This window comes from Bombus affinis, chromosome 6 (assembly GCF_024516045.1).
Source record: "Bombus affinis isolate iyBomAffi1 chromosome 6, iyBomAffi1.2, whole genome shotgun sequence".
Lineage (NCBI taxonomy): Eukaryota > Metazoa > Arthropoda > Insecta > Hymenoptera > Apidae > Bombus > Bombus affinis.
In genome coordinates, this window is record NC_066349.1 from 15,574,341 (window position 1) to 15,597,757 (window position 23,417).

The 23,417-nt window shown below is 31.8% G+C and overlaps 5 protein-coding genes and 1 long non-coding RNA gene across 10 annotated transcripts; 3 read left to right on the top strand and 3 right to left on the bottom strand.

Moving 5' to 3' along the window:
* Positions 1–191: 191 nt before the first annotated feature.
* LOC126917038 (VWFA and cache domain-containing protein 1) lies at positions 192–5,125 on the top strand. The gene is made up of 8 exons (XM_050723421.1): positions 192–1,137; positions 1,202–1,567; positions 1,639–1,815; positions 1,887–2,356; positions 2,416–2,617; positions 2,702–2,948; positions 3,018–4,051; positions 4,120–5,125. The coding sequence occupies exons 1-8, from the start codon at positions 663–665 to the stop codon at positions 4,650–4,652; spliced, it is 3,504 nt and encodes a 1,167-aa protein (XP_050579378.1). The 5' UTR covers positions 192–662; the 3' UTR covers positions 4,653–5,125.
* A 567-nt stretch (positions 5,126–5,692) lies between these two features.
* On the bottom strand, positions 5,693–9,032 carry LOC126917042 (26S proteasome non-ATPase regulatory subunit 2). The gene is made up of 4 exons (XM_050723428.1): positions 8,813–9,032; positions 7,912–8,639; positions 6,273–7,843; positions 5,693–6,194 (listed from the first exon to the last, which is right to left on the bottom strand). The coding sequence occupies exons 1-4, from the start codon at positions 8,888–8,890 to the stop codon at positions 5,893–5,895; spliced, it is 2,679 nt and encodes an 892-aa protein (XP_050579385.1). The 5' UTR covers positions 8,891–9,032; the 3' UTR covers positions 5,693–5,892.
* A 119-nt stretch (positions 9,033–9,151) lies between these two features.
* Positions 9,152–12,959, top strand: LOC126917044 (nuclear cap-binding protein subunit 1). Its single transcript, XM_050723431.1, has 11 exons — positions 9,152–9,401; positions 9,515–9,983; positions 10,059–10,553; positions 10,653–10,824; positions 10,895–11,100; positions 11,187–11,290; positions 11,366–11,601; positions 11,674–11,852; positions 11,927–12,182; positions 12,251–12,364; positions 12,447–12,959. The coding sequence occupies exons 1-11, from the start codon at positions 9,362–9,364 to the stop codon at positions 12,558–12,560; spliced, it is 2,385 nt and encodes a 794-aa protein (XP_050579388.1). The 5' UTR covers positions 9,152–9,361; the 3' UTR covers positions 12,561–12,959.
* On the bottom strand, positions 12,622–17,540 carry LOC126917076 (odorant receptor 13a-like). Of its 4 annotated transcripts, XM_050723524.1 has the most exons (11): positions 17,433–17,540; positions 16,605–17,300; positions 16,057–16,361; positions 15,135–15,257; positions 14,789–14,906; positions 14,460–14,721; positions 14,232–14,396; positions 14,052–14,142; positions 13,350–13,486; positions 13,141–13,273; positions 12,622–13,066 (listed from the first exon to the last, which is right to left on the bottom strand). In XM_050723524.1, the coding sequence occupies exons 4-11, from the start codon at positions 15,189–15,191 to the stop codon at positions 13,016–13,018; spliced, it is 1,014 nt and encodes a 337-aa protein (XP_050579481.1). In that variant the 5' UTR covers positions 15,192–15,257; positions 16,057–16,361; positions 16,605–17,300; positions 17,433–17,540; the 3' UTR covers positions 12,622–13,015. The 4 variants fall into 4 exon arrangements, with proteins under 4 accessions (XP_050579481.1, XP_050579478.1, XP_050579480.1 ...); XM_050723521.1 differs by having other exon boundaries at positions 12,622–13,273; XM_050723523.1 differs by lacking the exon at positions 16,057–16,361 and having other exon boundaries at positions 12,622–13,273.
* A 53-nt stretch (positions 17,541–17,593) lies between these two features.
* LOC126917104 (uncharacterized) lies at positions 17,594–18,187 on the bottom strand. Its single transcript, XR_007710863.1, has 3 exons — positions 18,144–18,187; positions 17,870–17,994; positions 17,594–17,788 (listed from the first exon to the last, which is right to left on the bottom strand). It is a non-coding gene; the product is annotated as an uncharacterized LOC126917104 (long non-coding RNA).
* A 388-nt stretch (positions 18,188–18,575) lies between these two features.
* LOC126917062 (protein pellino) lies at positions 18,576–23,332 on the top strand. Of its 2 annotated transcripts, XM_050723479.1 has the most exons (8): positions 18,576–19,018; positions 20,466–20,644; positions 21,317–21,499; positions 21,580–21,811; positions 21,885–22,085; positions 22,163–22,450; positions 22,527–22,858; positions 22,947–23,332. In XM_050723479.1, exons 2-8 carry the CDS (start codon positions 20,610–20,612, stop codon positions 23,071–23,073), a joined length of 1,398 nt encoding a protein of 465 aa, XP_050579436.1. In that variant the 5' UTR covers positions 18,576–19,018; positions 20,466–20,609; the 3' UTR covers positions 23,074–23,332. The 2 variants fall into 2 exon arrangements, with proteins under 2 accessions (XP_050579436.1, XP_050579437.1); XM_050723480.1 differs by lacking the exon at positions 20,466–20,644 and having other exon boundaries at positions 18,578–19,018.
* Positions 23,333–23,417: the final 85 nt, after the last annotated feature.

The window sequence follows — 23,417 nt, forward strand, 5'->3', positions numbered from 1 at the left end:
GTATTATTCAAATCTTTTATTGTGTAAAATTTCAACTTTTTTTCTTAATTACATATTATATCATACTATATAAATTAATATATTATATGATACATTAATTTAAATTGTAATACAAAATACACATATAATAAGTATTTTTGTTATATACATTTTGTATTGTAAATATATATGATTTATATTATATAGTGCATTTTCTCGAAAATTACTCGTGGTTCAAGTACGGTTTTATATACGAAGTGTAAAAACGAAGAAAATCATGAAGTAGAACATTGAAGAAAAAATTAATCCCGGGCTTCTAAAACCACAAGATATATTCATATAACACTAAGGACAGATCGGTTAGATTTCATTTAGAAAGTGATAGGGCTAAGAAAGTAATATTTCCAGTTGCGCACTTGTCAACCTTGTTTGCGGTGACCGCGTCGTTATGGCGGTATAACGAATTTTTGCAGGTTACAAGCTAACAGGTGTAGGCTGAAGAACAGGATGGTCATATGGTCAGATGGTTCATACGTTCATTTGCTCAAATTAATTATTGTTGATTGAATGTTGTGGTTATTAATATCAATCCACAATTTTAAGTAAATTCCAAGGTATCGATGTCACCGACACACAGTGCATTCTAGTTTTCTATGTGATATCGAATTTTATAACTTGACAGAATGATTGTCAAGAGGATATTACAGCTAGGATTTCTAGTAACAGTGCTTGTAAACGTGCATAGTTCAGCCGATGAAAGTACGAGCGTAAATGCAAAATGTCAATTTGGAAAGACCCTACGGAAGCAAGTAAACGCGGAACCGCTTAATGGTACCTGTTTACGAGATATTGTAGTTCGACTGTCGAACGAGTTTCGTTCTATCACTGATGCCGAACTCGGTTTGAAGCCGTTCCAAAGAATGCTCGGTGAAATGGAGTTTATGAATGTCTCGAATAGCTTGAACATGAGACTGAGCTTATTAGTGGATAAATTAAACAACAAACTATTATCCTATGCAAAGCTTGTGAAGCAGAGCTATAATATTATAGAACCTATTTTGGCAAAGAACGAAAATCAGTTTGATTATTTTGAATCTATGAATGGACTAGAATTGTTATCAAATGGATTGGCAGATTTTTGCTCACAAATTGCACAAAGTATGTAAGATAAGTTCATTTAGAATTTATAAATTCCAATCTAATGTGATTTTATGTATTTTAGAATTGGCACTTCATTTAAAAAATCAAGAATGGAAAAACTTACATTTGTTGCCTTTTATGTATCCGGTCACTATGTGTGGTCCATCTAGTGCAGGACATAATATTGGGCCTCTTTTGTTGTCTCAGTATTGTCCAAAAAAAAATGTGCTGTTATTGCTTGAGCATGCTGTGTTTATGTCTGAAGGAGATCTTACTCTAGCTCAAATAACTGCAGAGACAATAATTGACATGTTATCTCACACAGATTATGTTAATGTTATTGGCCTCTCTACTAATACTTCCATTCATTGCAAAGATGGTTTATTAAAAGCTACAGATGTTAATAAGTTTCAATTAGCACGTTATATTCATAGTTTAACAAGAATAGGTACAATTATCTTTTTATCTGTCATATTTCCTATTTATCATTATTTATAGAAATTTTTGTCCCAATTTTAGAAACAAATGACACAATTGAATTTGATCTTAATAAGTTATTACAGAATGTAAAGGGTGAAATAGTGTTTATACATTTGACTAATACACTTAAGCCCACTTCACACATAAAAAAGATAAGAAACATGATTTCTGCAGAGAAAGTAAGTGGCTATATAAGAACAATATTAATTCTTTCAGGTGAGTTTAATTATGTAATTACGTGCATGAGTTGTTTGTAATATATTATTAACGTAATCATTTTTTTACAGATCAAGAATCACATTCAAACACTAAGGATTACAATGATAGCATTCTAACTCTTCCAACACAAAATATACTCGGTTTTGAAGTATCAAAGCTGTTTTCTGATTTAAAATGTTCTGAGGAACATAAGAAAGATTATTATTTATCTGATCCATACTTTGATTTATATAGTAAAACAATGACATTGTCTATTGGGCACATTACAAATAAAGCACTAATATCTTTAGATATTAAATTACGAAATTTCCTTGATGATATAACATATTTTAATGCTGGTATGCATGCATATGCTGTACTGTTTGATAATAAGGGTATAGTTTGGATTCACAAAGATTTCCCACGAATGGAAACGATGCTAGATCAACCCCTCAAAGTTAATTTACATCACATAGAAAATATTAGTTCTGAAACTGTAAGAACAATGATTGAAGAATACGAGGGTGTTATAAACGTGAAAACACAATTAGGGAAAAAGGTACATCGGCATATATAAATATACGTAAAACTCATATTGATTTAGTTTTTACATTTCAGAAGTGGTATCGGTGGAAGCATTTGACGTACATGGATTTAATAGTATGCTTAGTATCGGCAACTAATGAAAGCGTATTACCTGTCGCAAAATTAGTACCAACATTGTCAATGAATATTTTGCATCATCGTCTGGATCTTTTAATGCATAGTATCGCCGATGAAAGCATTCTATGTACTTATCACAACAAGCTTTTGTCCTTGTGTGAGTTAATGAATTTTAATAATTTGAAGAAATAAAAAACTTATCTAACATTTGTATAGAAGAATATATGTATTTATGATTTAGCAACAGGAGTGGTCTATCTTTCTCCATGGTGTTTCCAGTCCCCAATAGAGCAACTTAAATTATTAGAAACTGGAACCGTTGTAACAATGCAGAGTTACATGGCATATCTAAAGGACTTAACAGGATTACTAGCTAATCCTGGTTTATATCAATCTGTCAGACCAGATGTAGCTATGTTGACTCAAATGTTGGGATACTTTAAAGGCAGGCATATAGAAAGCGCTTTAAATAAATTTATAATAAGAAGGTACATTTTATACTATTATATAGAACGAGATTTTAAAAGAATTAGGATTTTTATTTAATTTTGTTATAGATATATCGTTGGAGTCGTAAGTGGCGTATTAGAGATATATCCAGGAATTATGCTCGATTCTGGTTTTGATCCTAAAAGAAGAATGTGGTATGGAAAAGCACTGGAGCATTCTGGAAAATTAGTTTTCACACCTCCATATTTGGGTGTTGGTAGTTCTGGATATGTTGTTACTCTAAGTCACACAGTTCATCGTAATTCGGAATCAACTACAAAGGATGATGCTATTGCAGTTGTATCTATGGATGTATCATTAGGCTTTATTTCAAGACTTCTGAAAGAAATGTTCCCATTTTGTAATAATTCGACAGTGAAATGTTTCCTAATGGACGATAAAGGATATTTAGTCTCACATCCAGCATTATTAGAACCAACTGGTAAAATCGAGCAGCAACATTTGACTCACAAGGAATTATTGGTTGCAAATGACATATTAAATCACGAGCTTTTCGTTAAAAAAAAAGCTTGTGCAAATTACTTAGATGGTACTGTACAAAGGTATTACCAGTTTAATACTTCACTCGATGAGGTTCTTACAAACATAGTACACGGCGAACATTGCGTCAAATACCAAGTAGCAGCTGTACCAGGAACTAATGTATTTTTAGGAGTAGTTAATGTGACTTGTAATTTATTAAGAGCATTTTGCCCATGCAGTACTATGGATCACTCATGTTTAAACTGCAAAAGAATGGAACAAACCGAATGCGAATGTCCTTGTGAATGCGCATTATATTACTCTAATTGTGCGGAGTATACTATAAATGAAATGAACCTCGAATCCTGTCCGGTACCATACGAACAAGGAGGGAATTCGCAGATGTCCTGGATACAATCTACGAATTTGAAAACGTGTCCGTCCATTGACTGTAAGATATTCAAAGGAGAAAATGAGTGTCTCGGAATTGTAGGTTGCCAATGGTGTCATATAGACAATGATGGAGAAACGCCATTGCAAGCACCATTTTGTAGCGATATGTCCGTATGTTTTAGAGGTATTCTTGGACTTTTTATACCACTTAGTGATGGCACGTACAGTAAGTACTGTATTTTTAATATATAATTTTGCATATTTTTTTCTCTTACAAAATATAATTCCTTTCAGATTCTCAGTCAACAGAAGAAATTGCAGCACGCGACTGGCCATCAGTTGGGTCTGTAGCTGGTGGAATACTAGCATTTCTTTTGATACTAGGGATATTGTTATTTTGTTATAGACTTCGATCTGTTCAGTCTGGTGTAGAACATCAGTGTTTACATATACATACATCACCCGATATGCTGCGTATGACGCATTTAGAGGGTGATGCAGAACCTATGGAGTTAGAGCAAACAAAAAACAATTTAGATTCCCTGATAAGGGATGGTATAGCGCCCATTTCGCCATATAAGGTTTCCACAAATTATAGAAAACCACCCGGTGGTGATAGTGATCATGGATATAGTACAATGACACCTCACGACGATTCTGAACAACAAACATTTGCTGAACCGCTATTAGTAGTTGGTAGTAATACTGAACCCGATCTGAAAAGACAGTCCACTTGTCTTCCCTCTCCAACAACAAATTTAGGGTCCCCTTATCATGTTTTAGCGCCAGTCACGGTTCATTGCAATATGGAAGCAAATTTTTGTTAACATCTATAACAAACAATAACCTGGAAATTTTTATTCAGGTATTGTTCCTTGAAAACAGTAAAACTTCGTTTGATTGAAATCAATGTTATAAAACATAATGTAAAAAACACACCTCAACCCTTATATCTCCAACTGACAAATGCAAGCCAGCATTCTACTCCAAAGGAGTAATAAGGGTTAATTTTGAAAAGAGTTTATGATTTTTTATAAGTTCTTTTTATAAATATTAGGATTATACAAGTTATATAGTGATATATAGACGTGCATGTCTATTAGTATTATTTTCAATTAGTAATAATATTATTTCATTCGGATAAATCATACTTAATTCAATAATGAAATCGTATATGATTATTGGCTGTTATCACAACTAGCAATGATACTGTTTTTTTTGTTTCTATAGTTAAGAATAATGCAGCAAATGTAAATGTGTTCGAATATTACTTAAAATAATCATATATTTTTTATATAAATCGGAAACGAACTATGTAACTGAGGTGTCTTGATCTATCAAAATTGATACATATAGCAGATATATGTATATCTTAATGTAATAGCAAGATATCTTACTCCATAGTTCGTTTTCATTGTATACATTTTTTAGAAAACAACATCACAAATTAGCTATTTACATACTGTGTAATGTAAGCTACGTAGTTTAAGATTTTTAATAGAATTTATTGGTAGATATAAATTCGCGTAAGCATAAAATATATATACATTTTTATACATGATAGTACTTTTGGAAAAAGTGTACAGTGACCTTTTTAAGCATAATGAAACAAACTTTTATGGCTAAGAGCTAATCCCTTAGATATTTACATTTTATACGTATATACGTGACTGACTACTTATCACTTGATCTTGCCAATACACATAGTTTATTATAAACGCAGGTTTTACTATTTTTATAACTTGTAAATGTAGAACAATTAGTTTTTGAGTACTTTACATGTTGATCAGTATTTTAATTATTAAAGTATATAATTGCTGTTAAAAAAAATGTAATTTTATTATTATGATAAGTAAAAATACAAAAATTATCAAAACTGTTTGTTTATTCATTGTTTAAGTGTTTCAGTGACTCGTAAAAAATAAATCCTCGGTAATTTGATTACTTTAGATCTATTTAAATTATGAATTATATACCAAAAAAATCAACAGTATACACGCAATAGTTTTCATTATATGTTATACTAGAACTTATATAAAATATTTTTTCCATGTAATTGCTTTATAGTTAAGGTATAAAGTCTGGATTCTTCCTTAAAATTACGAAACCTTCCATGATGGGTGTTAAAGGTATATATTCTTCAGTTGCAAGTTCTGCTCTTTCACCATATGCTAGTAAAACAGGAGTTGTATGTGTTTGGAATCCTGTAATCGTTTTGGGTTTTCCCGCTTGACCCACAACGTCTACAGCAAGACCTACCCTTACTGGTACAGCTAAAGGATTTAACTTTTCATCAAATGTTACTAACATCCTCGGTTGCATTGCAACTGCTAGCGTGTACAACAAATAATGAGATCGACCTAGAATGACTGAAAACAAAAATAGAGTCATAGTTATTTAATACATCTTAAATAATTACAATATTTAAAAAAGATTGAAATACTTACTGTTTTTTACGTCGAGGAAACCAATTAAGGTAGCTAAAAGTCCAGCAAGTGCTACAGGACTTAATACTTGTCTATCACTGTGATATGGAGATAATGTCAAAGTTCCTTTACCAAGATGCGTCAAACCTTGTGCGATGCGAACCATGAATAAATTGTTAGGATCTTTCGCATGGAATTGAGCAAGCTGCCTTAACATTGCAGCCAATCTTGCGTTGTTTGTTCCAGCTCCGACCAAACCCATTGCGAAAATTGCATTATGCGCTACTTCCGGATCACTATCATGGGAGAATTTAGATAATGTATCGAGTATATTCAGTTTTGGATTGGAGACTGATATGAGTCCAAGTGCGAGTGGAACGGATCGCCTTATAACAGGCTCGCAATAACGCAATAAATGACCAAATGTTCTGTACGCCATCTCAGCACCAATTTCTTCTCCCATGGCAATTAAAGCAATGCCAAGCACAGCAATTGCTTGTCTTGAGCTGAGGTCCTTTGCTTTGTCCTCCTTTTTTTCTTCTTTCTTATCTTTATCTTTACGATCGCTCTTGTCTTCCTTTTCGTTGGATGGTTCGTAATGTTCAGAACAAATATGCAATAGATGTTGGATCTTCAAAACATTTCCGGTACCGGCGTACGCGCACACTTCTACTAAAGTCGTGGACATTGATTTGAAAGGTTCAGGTACTATTTCTAGGGCTGCTATTATAGCTTCTGCCGCTTCTTGTTTCCCTAAAAAGCATAATCCGAGGCCTAAAGGTAGAAATCGTGCGTACGTGTCTTTTAAATCTGCTTCTGACTTCTCCATGAGGGCGTGCATTATCGTTGTTGTAACGTAAGCATTGCAAGAACCTACTGCTACCATTCCTAGAGCAAGACCTGCCACGCCTATGACTTCCCAACTAGACTTGGGATCGCTAAGTACAGGAATTAAAAGACCATAAACGGCTTCCCGATTCGAACCCGCATATGCCAATCCAAGTCCAACAATTGCGCCAATACGCATTGTGTTACTGCTGTGTAATACATAATCAGATAAAAGTGCTAATGCAGGATCGCATTCAATTCTTACGCGGCAGTTGACCAGACCGCAAGCTAATAGAGCACCAGATTTGATATAATCTTCAGAAGAATAAAGATACTTGTCTATCGGTGTCAAACCACCATCAACGTCCCATAATAGTACAAGACCAAGGGATGCTGTTGCACTGAGCATTCCATGTTCTTTATTCTTATACAACCATTTATTCCCATCTTCAACCAATAGTTTATCTTGACCAAAAGCTGCATTGACAAAACCATTAACGAAGCTCGCAGCAAGATTTTGTCTTGCTGAATCTACTTGACCACCCCCAAATGGAGATCTAGAATTTTCTAAATGTGACTTGTATACATCTTCTGGTGTTTTTGGCTCCATTATGTCTAATTCACGCGCAAGATTAAGGAAATGGTAATTCAACAAAGAATTAGACATGATTTCAACTAGATCATCATATTCTGGAGTAGATTCTGGAAGTTCCAAGAAAATTTGCTGTCTACCAAGCATAAATGCTAGTTGCTTTTGGACAGAACTAAAAACAATAGTATATATTAATACAATTTTTAAAAAAATATTTATTTTAATAGCATCTTAACTTACAGATCAGTGCAGTTTGTAAATATATCTTCAATAAGTGGTAAATCATTCAGCTGCATTGCCAGCCTAACAGCCTGAGGGTACTGGCCAAACTTTCTATATAATTTGGCAGCAGCATGAAGCAGAGTACTATTTTCTGGATCTGCTACATATGGTACACAGCTTGTTAAATATAAACAAACTCTTTGATATGCACTTTCGTCTACATATTGCTCCAATAGATCTAGCCTTTCAATTTCCATTAGCAGATCACAAGCTTCTGTTTCAGCATTATGGGCCATGTTATAAGGTACAATTTCATGTACTAGAGCTATTAGTTTTTTACTAATAGCTTCTGCATTGTCTGTTGGCTCATCCCATTCACCAGCTAATTCTCCTGATAGATGCCTAACATATTCATGTCCCCATTCTCCAATGGCTATAGCGGACCCAGTAAGTCTATATTTAAGACATTCTCTACCTTCACCCATAGTCATAGCAAGGACAGAAATGACGTCAGAACATAGTTCCTTACATTTTACGTCTGTTATCTTTTCATAAATAGATTTCATAGTATCATAATGAGGTCTCATAAATTTAAGAGGTTTTGGAACACTAGTCATTGATGTTGTGGATGCACGGATATGGTTACGTAGAGACTCTAAAGCTGGATAATATAAACTTGTATTAGGATCTTGCAAACGTTCAACAAGGTGAGTTAACTCTTCTTGCAAAAGTTTGTCCTCTTCAGACTAAAAAATATTAGAGTAAATAAATGTTATAATATTAAAGTTACATTTTTTTATATAGTGTGAATTTTATTTAAATTTATAATAAAATCAGATACGTTCTTTTTTACTTTTCGTATTTTCTACTGTTGAAAATGTTATTTTGAAATAATCCTGCAACAAAAACTACAACTCACCAATTCATTTTTATCTTCCTCTTTTCCGCTTCTGACTTCTTTGTTTGTTTTTGACTCCACTTTCACGCTTTCAGGCATTTTGTTTCAATTATCACTTAAAATGATTGCAAAATATAAAACTCAATCCACCCTTCGACTCTAATTGGAGCGTAGGTTAGAATAAATGTAGACCCTATTTGCGAGTCACCACTATTCATCATAGGTTAGAGATGTGATAGAATTATAACATCAACTTCTGCATTTCTGACGAAGGTTTCCAGATCCTCCACCAGATGGGCGTGCGGCTTCCACGACTGTACAGTGCACAATTAATACTGTGAATGTATAAGAAATATAGTAATCTATGTATCACTTTGTGTTTAAAGGTATATTTTGTGTAACGCTTCGCTTTGCGACTATCTGTGGATTGAATGTGGAAAATTGAAGAGTTAGTTATCCAATGATAATTTATAGTTACAGTATAATTGTGTAAAATATAATCGTGTTGAAATAAATCACGTTGTAAACGTCACGACTGATTAACACGATATATTCAATTTTTTGTAAAAAATGAGTCGCAGAAGAGTACATGAAGAGGAAGATGGATACGGTACGTTCTCGTTTTTCTTATTTAACCATTAAAAAATTAAAAATTGTACGTATTGAAAAAATTACTTTTTTATAGTCATGAGGAAGTATTCTATTTTTATGCAAATTTTATAGAACGAGCGTATAAGAAACGTAGGAGGGTATCAGAGAATCAAGAGATTGAAGATCGACTTGAATCTCTCATCCTGAGAGTAGGAGAAAAATCTACATCATCCTTAGAAAGTAACCTTGAAGGTCTAGCTTCAGTATTAGAAGCTGATCTTGGACTATTTCGCAGCAAAATACTTAGGATTCTGACTGAATGTGCAATTAGGATGCCAGAGAAATGTACAATTTATACCACTCTTGTTGGGTTGTTGAATGCAAAGAACTTTAATTTTGGTGGTGAATTTGTTGACTACATGGTAAAGAACTTTAAAGACGCATTGAAAGCTTGTAAATGGGATGTAGCTAGATATTCATTAAGATTTCTAGCTGATTTAGTAAACTGCCATGTTTTATCTTGTGGATCTTTAATGCAATTGTTTGACAATATGTTAGATGCTGCTAATGAAGATGGTGTACCTCAAGTAAGACGAGATTGGTATGTAAAATATATTCTATGTGATTTTGTGGATGAGTGTAACAAAATATATTAATTTACTATCATTTATTATAGGTATGTCTATGCTGTATTATCAACATTACCATGGGTAGGAAGAGAATTATATGAAAAGAAGGAACAAGAGCTAGACCATTTGATGGTTACAATAGAAATATTTTTAAATAAAAGAAGTAAAAAGCATCAAGCAGCATTAAGAGTATGGTCAAGTGATACACCTCACCCTCAGGAAGAATATTTAGATTGCTTATGGGCTCAAGTCAGAAAACTTAGGCAAGACAATTGGGCAGAAAAACATATTCCTAGACCATATCTTGCGTTTGACTCAATATTATGCGAAGCATTGCAACACAATTTACCTACTATAATGCCACCGCCGCATCATGAATCTTATTCCTATCCGCTACCAACAGTAGTTTTCCGCATGTTTGATTACACAGATTGCCCAGCTGAAGGACCATTATTACCTGGAAGCCATGCTATTGAACGATTTCTTATAGAGGAACATTTAAAACAAATTATCAACAACTATTTCTTTGAAAGAAAAGATTGGTACATATTTCCTATCTCTATCTAGTTTTTTTTTTTTTTTTTTTTTTTTTTTTGATATTTCTGTTCTGTAATTAAATATTCGCATATAATGAATTACAGTGCAGCCCAACTATTGAACTTTCCATATAAAGCAAAAATACCATTGGATTATTGTATAGTGGAAGTAATATTTGGTGAATTGTTTAGACTACCAGCTCCAAAGCATTTAGAAATATGTTATGGGTCGATTTTAATTGAACTTTGCAAATTACAACCATCAACAATGCCACAGGTAAAATGATAAGTATCATTATATTATAAATTCAAATATTTATCAGTACTTTTGCTTTACGTTGATATAGGTTTTGGCACAAGCAACGGAAATTTTATTCCGGCGCATAGACAGTATGGCCGCTACTGCTTTTGATCGTTTCGTATGGTGGTTCGCGTATCATTTAAGCAATTTTCAGTTTCGTTGGTCCTGGGAAGATTGGGATTCTTGTTTGCAACGCGATCCAGAACATCCTCGGCCAAAATTTATTCGAGAAGTACTTCTAAAAGCTTTACGGTATATATGTTAAATTAATCATGGAAACGTTTTAATGATATAAATAAGTTCACAAAAATAATATTTTATTTATAATTTATACTTAGATTATCATATTACCAAAGAATACGGGATATGATGCCAGGATCGTACGCTGACTTAATTCCAGCGCCTCCAGAGCCTATTTATAAATATACTTCAGAGGGTGCCAGTAAATACAAATTTTTTAATAATATTATTTATAAATAATAGATAAAAATCCTATCTAAAAAAAATTGTTCTATAGGTTCACTTCCGGGCACAGCAGCAGCTCATGAATTAGTCGTTTCTATAAGACGTAAATGTACTCCAGAAGAAGTTCTCAACGTATTAAATACGTTACCAGGTCCTAGAGAAAATGAAGAAACAAATAATTTCAATCCTTTAAAAATTGATGTTTTTGTACAAACATTATTGAATTTAGGTTCAAAAAGTTTTAGTCACAGTTTCGCGGCAATAGGAAAATTTCATTATGTCTTTCAAGTAAGATTTTGAATAAAAAATATTTATAATCTGACAAAAATAATTACAGATGTAATAAGTTTGTATTTTCAGGTTCTTGCTGAAACTGAAGAAGCTCAAATATGCATTTTAAGAAATATGTATGCATTATGGAAGAATCACTATCAAATGATGGTAGTCTTGACTGATAAATTTTTGAAAACTGGTATTATTGAATGTAGTGCAATCGCAAATTGGATATTTTCTAAAGAAATGGTGTCAGAATTTACCAAGTATGTATAATTTTATAAACAATACTGTTTCAAAACATTAAACAAAATTTATATTTACTATATCGTCTTTATAGATTATATATTTGGGAAATTCTTCATTTAACAATCCGAAAGAAAAACAAACATGTAACAAAGTTAAGCACAGAATTAGCGGAAGCTCGCGAGAAGTTGAGAAGAGCAGAAAGTAGGTCAGGTTCATCGTCAGAAGATGAAGATAATAATAAAGACAGGAATAGGGAAAAACCTTCAGAAGATGTTGTAGAAAGAATGGAGGAAAAGCTGGAAACAGCTCAAGCAGATCAGAAAAATTTGTTCCTTATCATTTTCCAGGTACATATAATTATCTTATTATTACTATTATAGAAATAAAATAAATATTCACTAATACCTTTTTTCAGCGTTTTATAATGATTCTATCGGAACATTTAGGACGCTGTGATACTGACGGTATAGATTATAATACTCACTGGTACAAATGGACCATAGGCAGACTGCAGCAAGTGTTCCTAACCGTAAGCTTTTTATCAAATGATAAAAATAAAATGTATTCTTTTGTTTGCACATAATGTTAATTGTTTTTTCTCTTATTAACAGCATCATGAGCAGGTTCAAAAGTATTCGTCGACATTAGAAACTTTACTTTTTACACCAGATCTGGATCCGCATATCTTGGATGTTTTCCATCAGTTCGTTTCTCTACGAGCATGAAGGTCATTTTCTACAGTAATCGTTATGTTAAATGTATTTTATGTTATCAAAAAGTTAGGAGTCTAATTTCCAACTTTTGAATATTTTATATAATCATTGTTAGACACATTGTGATTTTTCATAACGCAATTAGCAAATTAGAACTGAAAAGAGGAAATTTTTATATTTCAATATATTCTGTGACAAATTATTTGATTTTCGGGACAGCATAATATCATGTAATATATAATATAACATTATGTGTAAATGCTGAATGCGTTATTACGCGTGATGTAAATATATTTATCCAGCTTTAAGCGTATTTCTTTTCAACAAGGCATTGCAGTATAAATGATAGAATTCATTATTTCATTATACGTGATAGTATGTATTGTAAATAAAAATACAAAGAACAAAATATATTATACTGATAGTTTCTATTAAATAACTAAGATATATTCATTTTTCATTTAAGTTTATATAGTCGATAATAACATAGTAAAGTAACTCATTGTGGTTTGAATAATCTGAAAATATAAATAATAATAAAATTACGTATACTTTTACGATTATCTAAAGAGTTACAATAAGAAATTTTTACCGCGAGAAACGTTTCCATTGACATGACCGCTATTTTGAAAGCTGTTATTTTGCTGAATATCATTGTCCTTGCGATTAAAAACATATATAAATTATGAAACTTTTTAGGAAGCATATACCACACTATCTCACATCTAAAGTAATTGGTTATCAATTAACCGTTGGAATGTAAAAGTTGAAAAACATCAAAGAAATATAAAATATTCTTACGTCGCGACATACACTTCTTCACTATGATTTAATAATCTTTGTCCAGGAAGGCAAAGAATGAATATATGTATAACTTGTACCAATGCAAGTGATCCAAATCGCGTCATTTCGTCCGTATTACCTAAATTCAAGACAATCTAAAAATAGCAAATCATTTCGTTATTATTTCTTATTATATAGAATTAAGGAAGAATTTTCTAATTTACAACAGCGTACTGGCGATATTTCTATTGATATATTTGTAAAAAATTTTATATGAATCGAAAGTACATCTAAAATACTAACGAATCCAATCTCCTCCATTATTGATTACAGTTTGACAATGTTTCAGCATACTTTCTATTAATTCTTCGGTGTACGGTACAGGCAATTACCTCCATATTTTTTGAACGCGATCTATTAAAGTGCCTAATTTCAAAATATGTTTTTCTTTCAATTTGTGTTTTATAATAGATCAAACATTTTATATGGAATTTGCGTCAAGTGACGAATGGACAGTCCAGCAAAATACCGCTTCAAATCGCTTAACATATACAGCATTCATTTCGAATAGCCCTATGCTTTTCAATAATACAAGCTATGATAAAATATTATAAGCCAAAGCGTAATAATCACTCCCTCATTAAATATCAATTTTCGTAGATATTGCCAGTACAGTCTTGTGGGATAGACTATAGTTGCATGTAAAAATACAATACTTACTCCAACTCCACCAATGCTAAGACAGATAATGTGAAAAAATATCTGAATTAATATAAATTTAGTGAACAATGATTCCAAGAGATTTGAGTATCTACAAAAACAAAAAAAAAAAAAGAAATGGATTAATTTCTCGCACAAACGAAATAAGTAATGACTGTACATTAACAATAAACTATCGACCTTATTGCATTTTTATGTTCTTTTATACAAAGTAATAGTTTTCTAAAAATCTTCTCCTTTTCTTCCTGTGATAATTCGACATTTTTATACTTTTCGAGTAAATGACGATCCTTTAGGTTTATCAAGCTACTTGTATCCAAAATGTGCATAGTTCTTAATTGATAGCTGTAAACAAATTTTTGAGATCAAATATCGCGGAATATTTGAATCGATAGAGATGAATTTTACCTCACAATTGCAAACAAAGCACAGGCATGTTGGACGTATAACATGTAAGCGCTATACGTAGTAAAAATTACTACACCTATTATGAATACTGTTATACATATACATATGAACACATAATAAAAATATTGTTGTGTATCCACGCCATAATCGGCTATGACTGGTAAGCTTTTCTCTTTGGAATGATTCGAAGGTACAATGAGATCAGTTACTAGTGATATGGTTGGTATCATTAAGAAAGCCAAAACTGTTGAACAAATGTACGCTAAAATAGAAAATGCCTTTAAAGTCGATGAAAACAATTTCTCTTCATTTTGAATTAATGCACTTACTGAGATAATATAATACAACTTTGTTTCCTTGCGCGGTATAAAATTGAAGAATCTTATTTTCTGGCCGATTCATGTAATAATTATGATCATTTTTAATGAACAGGAGTACATCCTTGACCTGTAATAAAAGAAAACAAGAAAAGATCATTTAATAAAAATTAAGAAGAGTTTATTCTAGAATGCAGAAATTTCTCTGCAAATATATTTTTGAAAATTAACTGCAACGAAAAACACGTTGCTTTTATCTTGAGAATATTACTCCTTACTAAAGATTGAGATAGAATTAAATTAATTAACCGTTTTCAATTCTGAATATTCGTAGAGCAAACGAGGCAAGAGACGGTACCTTCTCCTTGTTAAAAATTAGGTTCAAATGCGACGACAAGCAGAAAGAGATCGTCATCAACGGTGGTATGCATTCGATTCTACTATTCTTGTTGACATTCCACTCATTGGATAATCCTCTACTCTAGAACAAAAACAAAAAAATAAGAAATGAAATATTGAATCACAAAAGCAAATAAATAAAAGCTTATTCAAGATACTGGTGCTTGAGAAAAGTACAAAAATCTATTCCATGCCAAATTATCACATTCTACTATAACAATTAAAATTTTCACTGATACATAAATAATTCATTATGCGCACGGAATTATTCGTTTAATTTGTTGCCAATCGATCATACGAGATTCAGACATTTTTCGTGATCGTTCATTCAATGAAGTACTCTGTACATACTTCGAGAGGGACAATTAAATAATTTCTATATCACATTTTTTATTTGTAATTATAATTGTAGGATATCTCATAATATAAAAAAGAAAGAGAATACGTGGAAAAGATGTTATATGCTTTAAAAATGTCGACGCATAAGAATAAAACTAGTTTACACATCACACTGGCAATTTTGTCTACTGCACATCGAACACATCGAAGAAGTTCTCCGCGCAAAGGGTTTATTAAAACTTGCTATAAAATGAAAATCGTTCTAATACGGAGAATCAATTTTCTATAGTCTACTTTTATCAGAACGTTTAGTAACAGTCGATCGTTTCGCTTATTAGATAGAGCGTTCTGTGTAAAATGATAAAAGGAAAAGAAGAAGTACTAATATTCTTTAATTAGCTATCATTCTACGAATCTATCATTTTAACATTAAAGGAATAAAACCTCGAGGGGAAGCTTTTAAAGAACGTAAAAATCTCGTTTTTTTTTATTTAACGAATGTACGAAGACGGACGTTGTGACTGTTTAAATAATTGACTAACTTGTTAATAATTTAACAAGCAAATCTTCGTCGATTTTCCTTGTGTTTCGTTCGACTTTTTATTACTCGTCATCGTCACGGTATATTATACTATGTCTTCGTCTCTTAGCTTCAATAATGAGTCGAAGAAATGAAAGAAACGCGACGATAATCGGCATGAATTTCTTCGAGCAGCCTGGCTTTCGATTGAGCAAGCGTTTTTTATCCATCATCGGAGTATGGCCGTTTCAGAGTACTCTATCGAAAATGTTAACGCAAGGCATCGTTTACTTATTCTGCGTCTCTCTCTTCATAGCCGAGGTAATCCTAAAGATACGAATTATGTATAAATAAATTGATGTTACTAGAACAAAAGCCTAGAATGATGCTTTGCTCAAATGATAGGATGAAATTGTAAAAAGAACAATAGCATGAAATTCGTGTTTAAAAAGATATTTAGTGGTAATAATACACGATAGGATATTATGTAAGATTGTGTTGCAGTTTTATCAATGATTCAAGAAATTCACTATATTCCATGCCAAATCATTGTAAATCATATCTACTTACATATCTACGTACGTGTGAATTTGCACTATACGTTTATGATAGCAAAAATCCATTGTTAATATAATATTTTATATACTGGACCGAACCAGTATATAAAAATTGCCGGAATTATACGATAAATTTAATGCTTTTCTAACTATGCAGTGTTAATCCAATTTATAATTTAATTATCTAAACGTACCGACGAATCTAATTCTTTATCTTATAACTGTAAACAAGAGAGTCATGTTACTGCGAGAATACTATGTAAGGCGATGACGATAATCATAACGAACGCCGGTAACGTCTATACATTTTTATAAGTTTCACTACAGCTGAAATTTTAAAAGTTAGATCTTGGTATAATTACATGCCTTAACATGCTTCGATAAATCCAAAGGGGGAAAAGTAATAGACGCAAAATTCATTAAAGATGGATGAGGAATATCAAACGATATTGGTATCACAGAATGATGAATCGATGGAAATACATTTTCTTCCAATAGTCTAGAAATCCATAATTAAGCAGGTCTTGCATAATGGTAATTCACCATTCCCAAAATTTGTGGCAATTCTGCTGTTTTGTAAAGGATACAATTATTCGGAGATGGTTAACTTCAGTAACACTTCGATACTGATATTAAGTACAATAACAATTATTGTTTTTTAAATTGTCGAGGATAGAACAGTGAAGTACGATGAGATTGTCTGTGTGTCCTATTAAAAGAAAAGAAATTACTGCAATTGTCGATACATAATCGATGAAGAGAAGTATGTAAGTATTTAGTTATATCATTTTTAACTAATTGATAAGATCTTACAGTATTTGCACTCAGTTAACATGCGTACATTGTATATCATGGTGTCATAATCTATTCCGCACGATTCTATCAATTTACTTATCTGAGAACATGGGATAACTTATATTTTAAAAGATATCGCTTAATCAGAATGAGTAAGTACCAGTATGTTACAAAAAATATTAAACAAAAATTATATTTCGCATATAATGTCGAGCAGATCTCCCCTTGTTTAAAGACAACTGTTCGATGATCGGTGTTGCATTAATTTTAGAAAAGAAGTTGTTAAAATGATAAATAAGACGTTCGTGATAGTCGAACTATACGGAATGACACTTGTAAGGCCAAATCCTATTCTTGCACAAAATCTTTTTCACAAAATCTCAGGTTCAACTTCAAACACAACTGCAAATAGATTTTAAGCAGCATTCTGTTGCTTCGAACTCAGACAATTGACGATAATGTAAAATTATTATAATTATTTACCATTCCGTATATCAATCAAAGTAGTTTGTATAGTTTTCTGCAAAATTGTTTATTTCTGTCCGACGAATAACTCGATGGGATACAGGAAGTCATTTATGAAGAACGTGAATTTGAACGTGAATTTCCTTAAACAATTTCATTTTATTAATTGATATTCGACAACAACGTCAAAAAATAAAAAAGATCGGTAAGTAACAAGGAACTAAATCGTCGCTTTATCGGAAGAGTGATACAAATAGAAAAGGTATATTTTTCAAGAAATCGGTTTTATTACTTTTTCAGCGAGTCAAAAGTAACGTCTTTTTAGTTGTGTCATTCTTCTGGCACTAGTTTCTGCTAGCACCGATTAAATGTGTATAACATGTATATACATGTCTATAATGTATAGTGATGTCTCTAGAATGTTTTAAATCGTTTTGAATATATACATGTGGCGAAAAATTCGGACCACTTCGAATATGATTTGATACTTCAAACTTTTGATAAGTCTTGTTGTGAATTTTTACAATATTGAAAAATTTCAAATCGCTCAAAAATTAAAATTCAAATATCTGTCACTAATGATACGCATTCTACACATGTAATATAATAAAAAGTTAACGATTCTTAATTCGTTTGAAATTGGCGCCATGTTAGTTATATAGACGTAGATTATAGTAAGAAACAAGGGAATTTTTTTCCTAGATTGGTGGCTATAACGCCTTCCACTCGTATATCTTTCGGTCGTGTCGTGATCGGTGTCGTGATTGTTCGATGAGTATAGTCTGGTATAGTTTATGCGAGGTACTTACGAATAATCGGTGCGTCTAGCGATTATCGGGGAGAAAAAATATCGGTGTCTCGTTTATCGTCAAATATTTATTCATAGAATTTTTCTTAGTTAGGGTGATTTTATCCCGATAATATTGGTCCGTGAATCCGTGTGTGCCGTAATCATGAATAAGAGGATCATCAGCGCGATGCTATTTGAATATCATGAACATAGTAACAGTGTAATCTAGAAATGGAAAATTAAATTAAGGCATAACAGTGGACAAATGATTTTTATACTTCGTTAGTTTTTGTGCAAACGATCGGTTGACTGTTGTTGCGTGTCTCGAACGTGCGGCGATAATCGTTTCTGAACGCAGAGCTCAGCATGGTGATACGGTAAATAGACCATCGTTTCTGAATGCCTAGGTTAATTAAAGTTGTTTGTACATTGTGATTCCCTTACGATCCATTCGTGCTCGATATTATTCCCTTTCTTTTTCTATGTTCCAAATCGGTAGATTTTTTCCCAAAGTTTTTAGTTCGCCGTTCGATCAAATAAATATTTACCTACATATATATTATTATTATTATTTTTAAATGTAACTTATAGAATGCCATCCAAATAATGCTTTTCCATAGGTTACAATGTTAAACATGATGTAAACTCAAAATGAAACTTTCTTTGTTTATTATCAATTTATGTGCCATAAATGATTGTATATAAGACGTTTATATCGTGAAAACGATGGATAAAAATAAATTGGCAGACATATTCTTCGTTTAATGAAAACATTTTATTTAAAATGACGATTGAATATACAATAAATATTTTTATATTTTACAAAAAGCGTTTTATTATTTTCTCCAAGGAAAAATATACACAAGTGTGTGTGATGGAAAATGATGGTATTAAGGACGCCTTAGCATTTATATAATGGTTGTGATACTATGTTTATGATTTATATAAAATCAAATTAGAAATACTTAAAATAAGCACAAAAATGTAAATACATTATTGAATGTTTGTATATTTCTATAGTGATATGAAATAAATTAGAAGTATTTAGATTTAAGATTTAATGACATAGAAATTAAATAACTGCAATTAATATTACTTTAAAAAAAGGATATTTAATTTATTTAAATGAGAAGCATGTATCGTTTAAATAAATGTTATTTAAATAAGTATGCATGCATCAATTCTCAGTCATAGTAATGTTTAATGTAATATATGTACTTGTTTATATCAATGCAATTGATGGGTGCAATATTTTGATAAAAATGAATATATAGATAAGATAAAAGAATCAACTCTTTGACCAATACAATCAGATGAAATCAAGAATAGCTATATCAATTAAACAATCTCATATTGGTAATATATTTTCCTCAGAAGATATAATGTATTTTTTATTTCTTTCTTGTAATATCTGCTGTTCTAATTTAAATAAATATGTTGTAAGCAAATTTTATCACAAGGATATATCTTTTATGAACAAATCTATCTTAGAAAATATCTTGGCCATACTGTATGACATATCATGTATAGGAACAGACAGTTTTTCCTACAAAGCAATATCAATGTATAATGTTACAGTTATGTGTAATTAATAAAATAATAAATCAATGTTTGCATAATATAACATAATATAATATTCCAATATACCAATTTATTATACCAGGATAACAAATCCTTTCTTAGTTTTCTATTATTACTGAATTTTTTATCTTCTCTTAATCAAAGAAGTAACTAGATTGGTTGAAACTTTTATTAAATCTAGGAGAATGCTAAACTATACAATAGTACAGCAATTATTATTACACTGAATGTTTCTTATTGCAGATTATAATTACCAATTCACAGCATCCCATGTTGCACTTGCTCATGTTTGCTCAACTTTGCAAAGATACTTAAGACTGTCTGTCCTTATGAGTATCTTTTGAAGTACAGTGGAAGTAGTAATCTGTTAATTTTACTCAAAGGAGGATGCCAGTAACTAAACGTATTCCATGCCCTTCGCGGTAAGTAAGTGGTTTACGTATTACATACTGTAGGACAACAGAGATCTACAAATAGGTGACTTATATTCTATCTTTATATTAATTTTCAAATCTTTCTTTTTGTAATTCAAATTATGTAATCCTTCTTAGGAAGGTTTTCCCCTTGCGATTTTTAAAATGAATTACAAAATACTGTTATTTCTATCATTTTAAAAATAACAGGTTTATTTTCTGAATTTTAGCACTTATGTTACTGACATCCACCTTAAAGCTATAAACTACTTATAATGTGTTAAAATATATGGAGCAATTAATTTAGTTGTCCATTTTTATACATAATGACTGTATATTTTCTAGCACAAAAAGTATAAGTAAATAAAAACAGAACTAGATACTTCCACACCATAAAAATGTTTTGAGCCTATGAAAATATTTGTAAAAACATCTATATTTAATACTAGGCTTAAGAATATCAACGGTGATACAATGCGTAAGGAACATAGACATTATATTGCATTATACAATATTGTAAGAAAGAAAAAAGGCAAAGGTGGCAGAAATCATTCATTCTTTCCTCAAATATTTCTCAATCTTAAAATAAAATTATTACTTATAGTGTTATATCAATAACTATCATAAAAATAATGTCAGTTATTAGTTTTGCTATTAATTATTACATTACATTTATTTCAGATCTGACGGTGGTAGCAGTGAAAGTCCATTACTTGTGGAAGAAGGAGAGACAGTTGGTACACCTCACAGTCCACGCAGCAAACATAATCACAATCATACACATGCTAATCCTCATAGGTCCCACAGTTACCGCCATGAAAAACCAAAACAGCTAATAAAATATGGAGAATTAGTTATTCTTGGGTAAGAAGCTAATTTTTGTCTCTTACATTTGAATGGAAATGTTAATGTACGAAAGCATAAGTTAATTAAATATTTTTTAGTTACAATGGATTCCTTCCACCAGGGGATAGAGGAAGGAGAAGAAGTAAGTTCGTTTTGTTTAAAAGACCTGTAGCAAATGGCGTGAAACGCAGTAAACATTACATCGTTAAAACACCTCATAGTTCGCAAGCTATTCTTAATACAAAACAACATTCGATATCGTATACTCTTTCTCGAACACAAGCCGTTATCGTGGAGTATACCGAAGATGAAGGAACTGATATGTTTCAGGTAAGTTTAATAGTGTTTAATTCTGTTAAATATTGGAATATTCTCGTTTACATAAATGCATTTATAAATGTAGGTTGGACGTTCTTCCGAATCTCCTATCGACTTTGTTGTTATGGATACATGTGCAGGCGGTAGTGACAGTTCGAACGAAGGACGCGTTGCTCAAAGTACAATTAGCAGGTTTGCCTGTCGAATTCTCGCCGATCGATCGGATCCTAGAATCGCCAGAATATATGCTGCAGGTTTTGATAGTTCAAGAAATATCTTTTTAGGGGTAAGTTTCCTTTTATACCGTATACAAATACTTGTTTCGATGGGATTATAAGAAAACACAAAAATTGATTGTTTTAGGAAAAAGCAACAAAGTGGCAAGAAAATCGTGAGATTGATGGGCTCACAACAAATGGCGTTTTAATAATGCATCCGCGGGGTCAGTTTTGTGGCGGTGAAGCACAGTGTGGTTTTTGGAGAGAAGTCAGCGTAGGTGGGGGAGTTTTCTCGTTAAGGGAAAGTCGAAGTGCCCAACAAAAAGGAAATGTCGTAGAAGATGAGAACAATATTTTGCAAGATGGAACTTTGATCGACCTTTGCGGTGCCACGTTACTTTGGAGATCAGCGGAAGGTCTGGCAAAGTCGCCAGTAAGTGCAAATAATTTATAACCCTTATATTCGTATGAAGACTACAAATCGAAAATATAAAATATGTTTTACACAGACAAAACATAATTTAGAAGAACTAGTTGATGCTATAAATGCCGGAAGACCACAATGCCCTGTTGGTTTAAATACATTAGTTATACCACGTAAAGCAGCTGCAGATTCAGCACAACAACAACCATATGTCTATTTGAAATGTGGACATGTACAAGGTCTCCATGATTGGGGTCAAGAAAAAGACAAAGCCACTAGAAGGTGTCCAATGTGTCTAGTAGCCGGTTCAGTAGTTAAACTTTCTATGGGAATAGAACCTGCATTTTACGTGGATTGTGGCCCGCCTACTTATGCATTTAGGCCTTGTGGACACATGGCTACAGAAAAAACTGTCAAGTTAGTATTAAGTATACTACAGTACTTGTGGGTTTTCATTTGTTTAACGATATATATTTATAGTATGTAAAATTGTATCATGTTACAGATATTGGGAGAAAGTTGCAATTCCACATGGTACAAATGGTTATATTGCAATTTGTCCGTTTTGCGCAGTCCCTCTTGAAGGAACACCAGGATACGTAAAACTGATTTTCCAAGATAATGTAGATTGAGGTTCGTTTATTGTAAGATCGTGAGTATGTGTAGAAACTATTAACTTCTTATAAAATGCAAGGACTATTGAAATTAATAAAATGTAAATAATCTTAATACGAATATATATATATATATATAATATATATATATATATTAACAAAGTTCTATCTTCTTCCCACAAACATAAATTTAAGCAAAACTTTTGTATGTACAAATAGCTCTGCAATACTTACTATGTACATGGCTCTTAAAATAAATATCCCTTCTTAAACAGTATTAATTATATATATTTTTTATATATCGTGAAATTTCTTAATTTAATAACGCAAATTTTTTAGTTTTTAAAAGTTTTAACGTCTTA

Coding starts and splice junctions, on each gene's coding strand:
- LOC126917042 (XM_050723428.1), bottom strand. CDS start 8,890: ATGCCTGAAAGCGTGAAAGTGGAGTCAAAAACAAACAAAGAAGTCAGA. Junction 8,640..8,812: donor AGGAAGATAAAAATGAATTG/GTGAGTTGTAGT, acceptor AATATTTTTTAG/TCTGAAGAGGACAAACTTTT. Junction 6,195..6,272: donor TTTCCTCGACGTAAAAAACA/GTAAGTATTTCA, acceptor TTTTGTTTTCAG/TCATTCTAGGTCGATCTCAT.
- LOC126917038 (XM_050723421.1), top strand. CDS start 663: ATGATTGTCAAGAGGATATTACAGCTAGGATTTCTAGTAACAGTGCTT. Junction 2,618..2,701: donor CAACAAGCTTTTGTCCTTGT/GTGAGTTAATGA, acceptor TTTATGATTTAG/CAACAGGAGTGGTCTATCTT. Junction 2,949..3,017: donor AATAAATTTATAATAAGAAG/GTACATTTTATA, acceptor ATTTTGTTATAG/ATATATCGTTGGAGTCGTAA.
- LOC126917044 (XM_050723431.1), top strand. CDS start 9,362: ATGAGTCGCAGAAGAGTACATGAAGAGGAAGATGGATACG. Junction 9,402..9,514: donor TGAAGAGGAAGATGGATACG/GTACGTTCTCGT, acceptor CAAATTTTATAG/AACGAGCGTATAAGAAACGT. Junction 11,291..11,365: donor ATATACTTCAGAGGGTGCCA/GTAAATACAAAT, acceptor ATTGTTCTATAG/GTTCACTTCCGGGCACAGCA.
- LOC126917076 (XM_050723523.1), bottom strand. CDS start 15,191: ATGACGATCTCTTTCTGCTTGTCGTCGCATTTGAACCTAATTTTTAAC. Junction 14,397..14,459: donor GCTTTGTTTGCAATTGTGAG/GTAAAATTCATC, acceptor ATTTGTTTACAG/CTATCAATTAAGAACTATGC. Junction 14,143..14,231: donor GAACATAAAAATGCAATAAG/GTCGATAGTTTA, acceptor TTGTTTTTGTAG/ATACTCAAATCTCTTGGAAT.
- LOC126917062 (XM_050723479.1), top strand. CDS start 20,610: ATGCCAGTAACTAAACGTATTCCATGCCCTTCGCG. Junction 21,500..21,579: donor GGAGAATTAGTTATTCTTGG/GTAAGAAGCTAA, acceptor AATATTTTTTAG/TTACAATGGATTCCTTCCAC. Junction 21,812..21,884: donor AAGGAACTGATATGTTTCAG/GTAAGTTTAATA, acceptor TTATAAATGTAG/GTTGGACGTTCTTCCGAATC.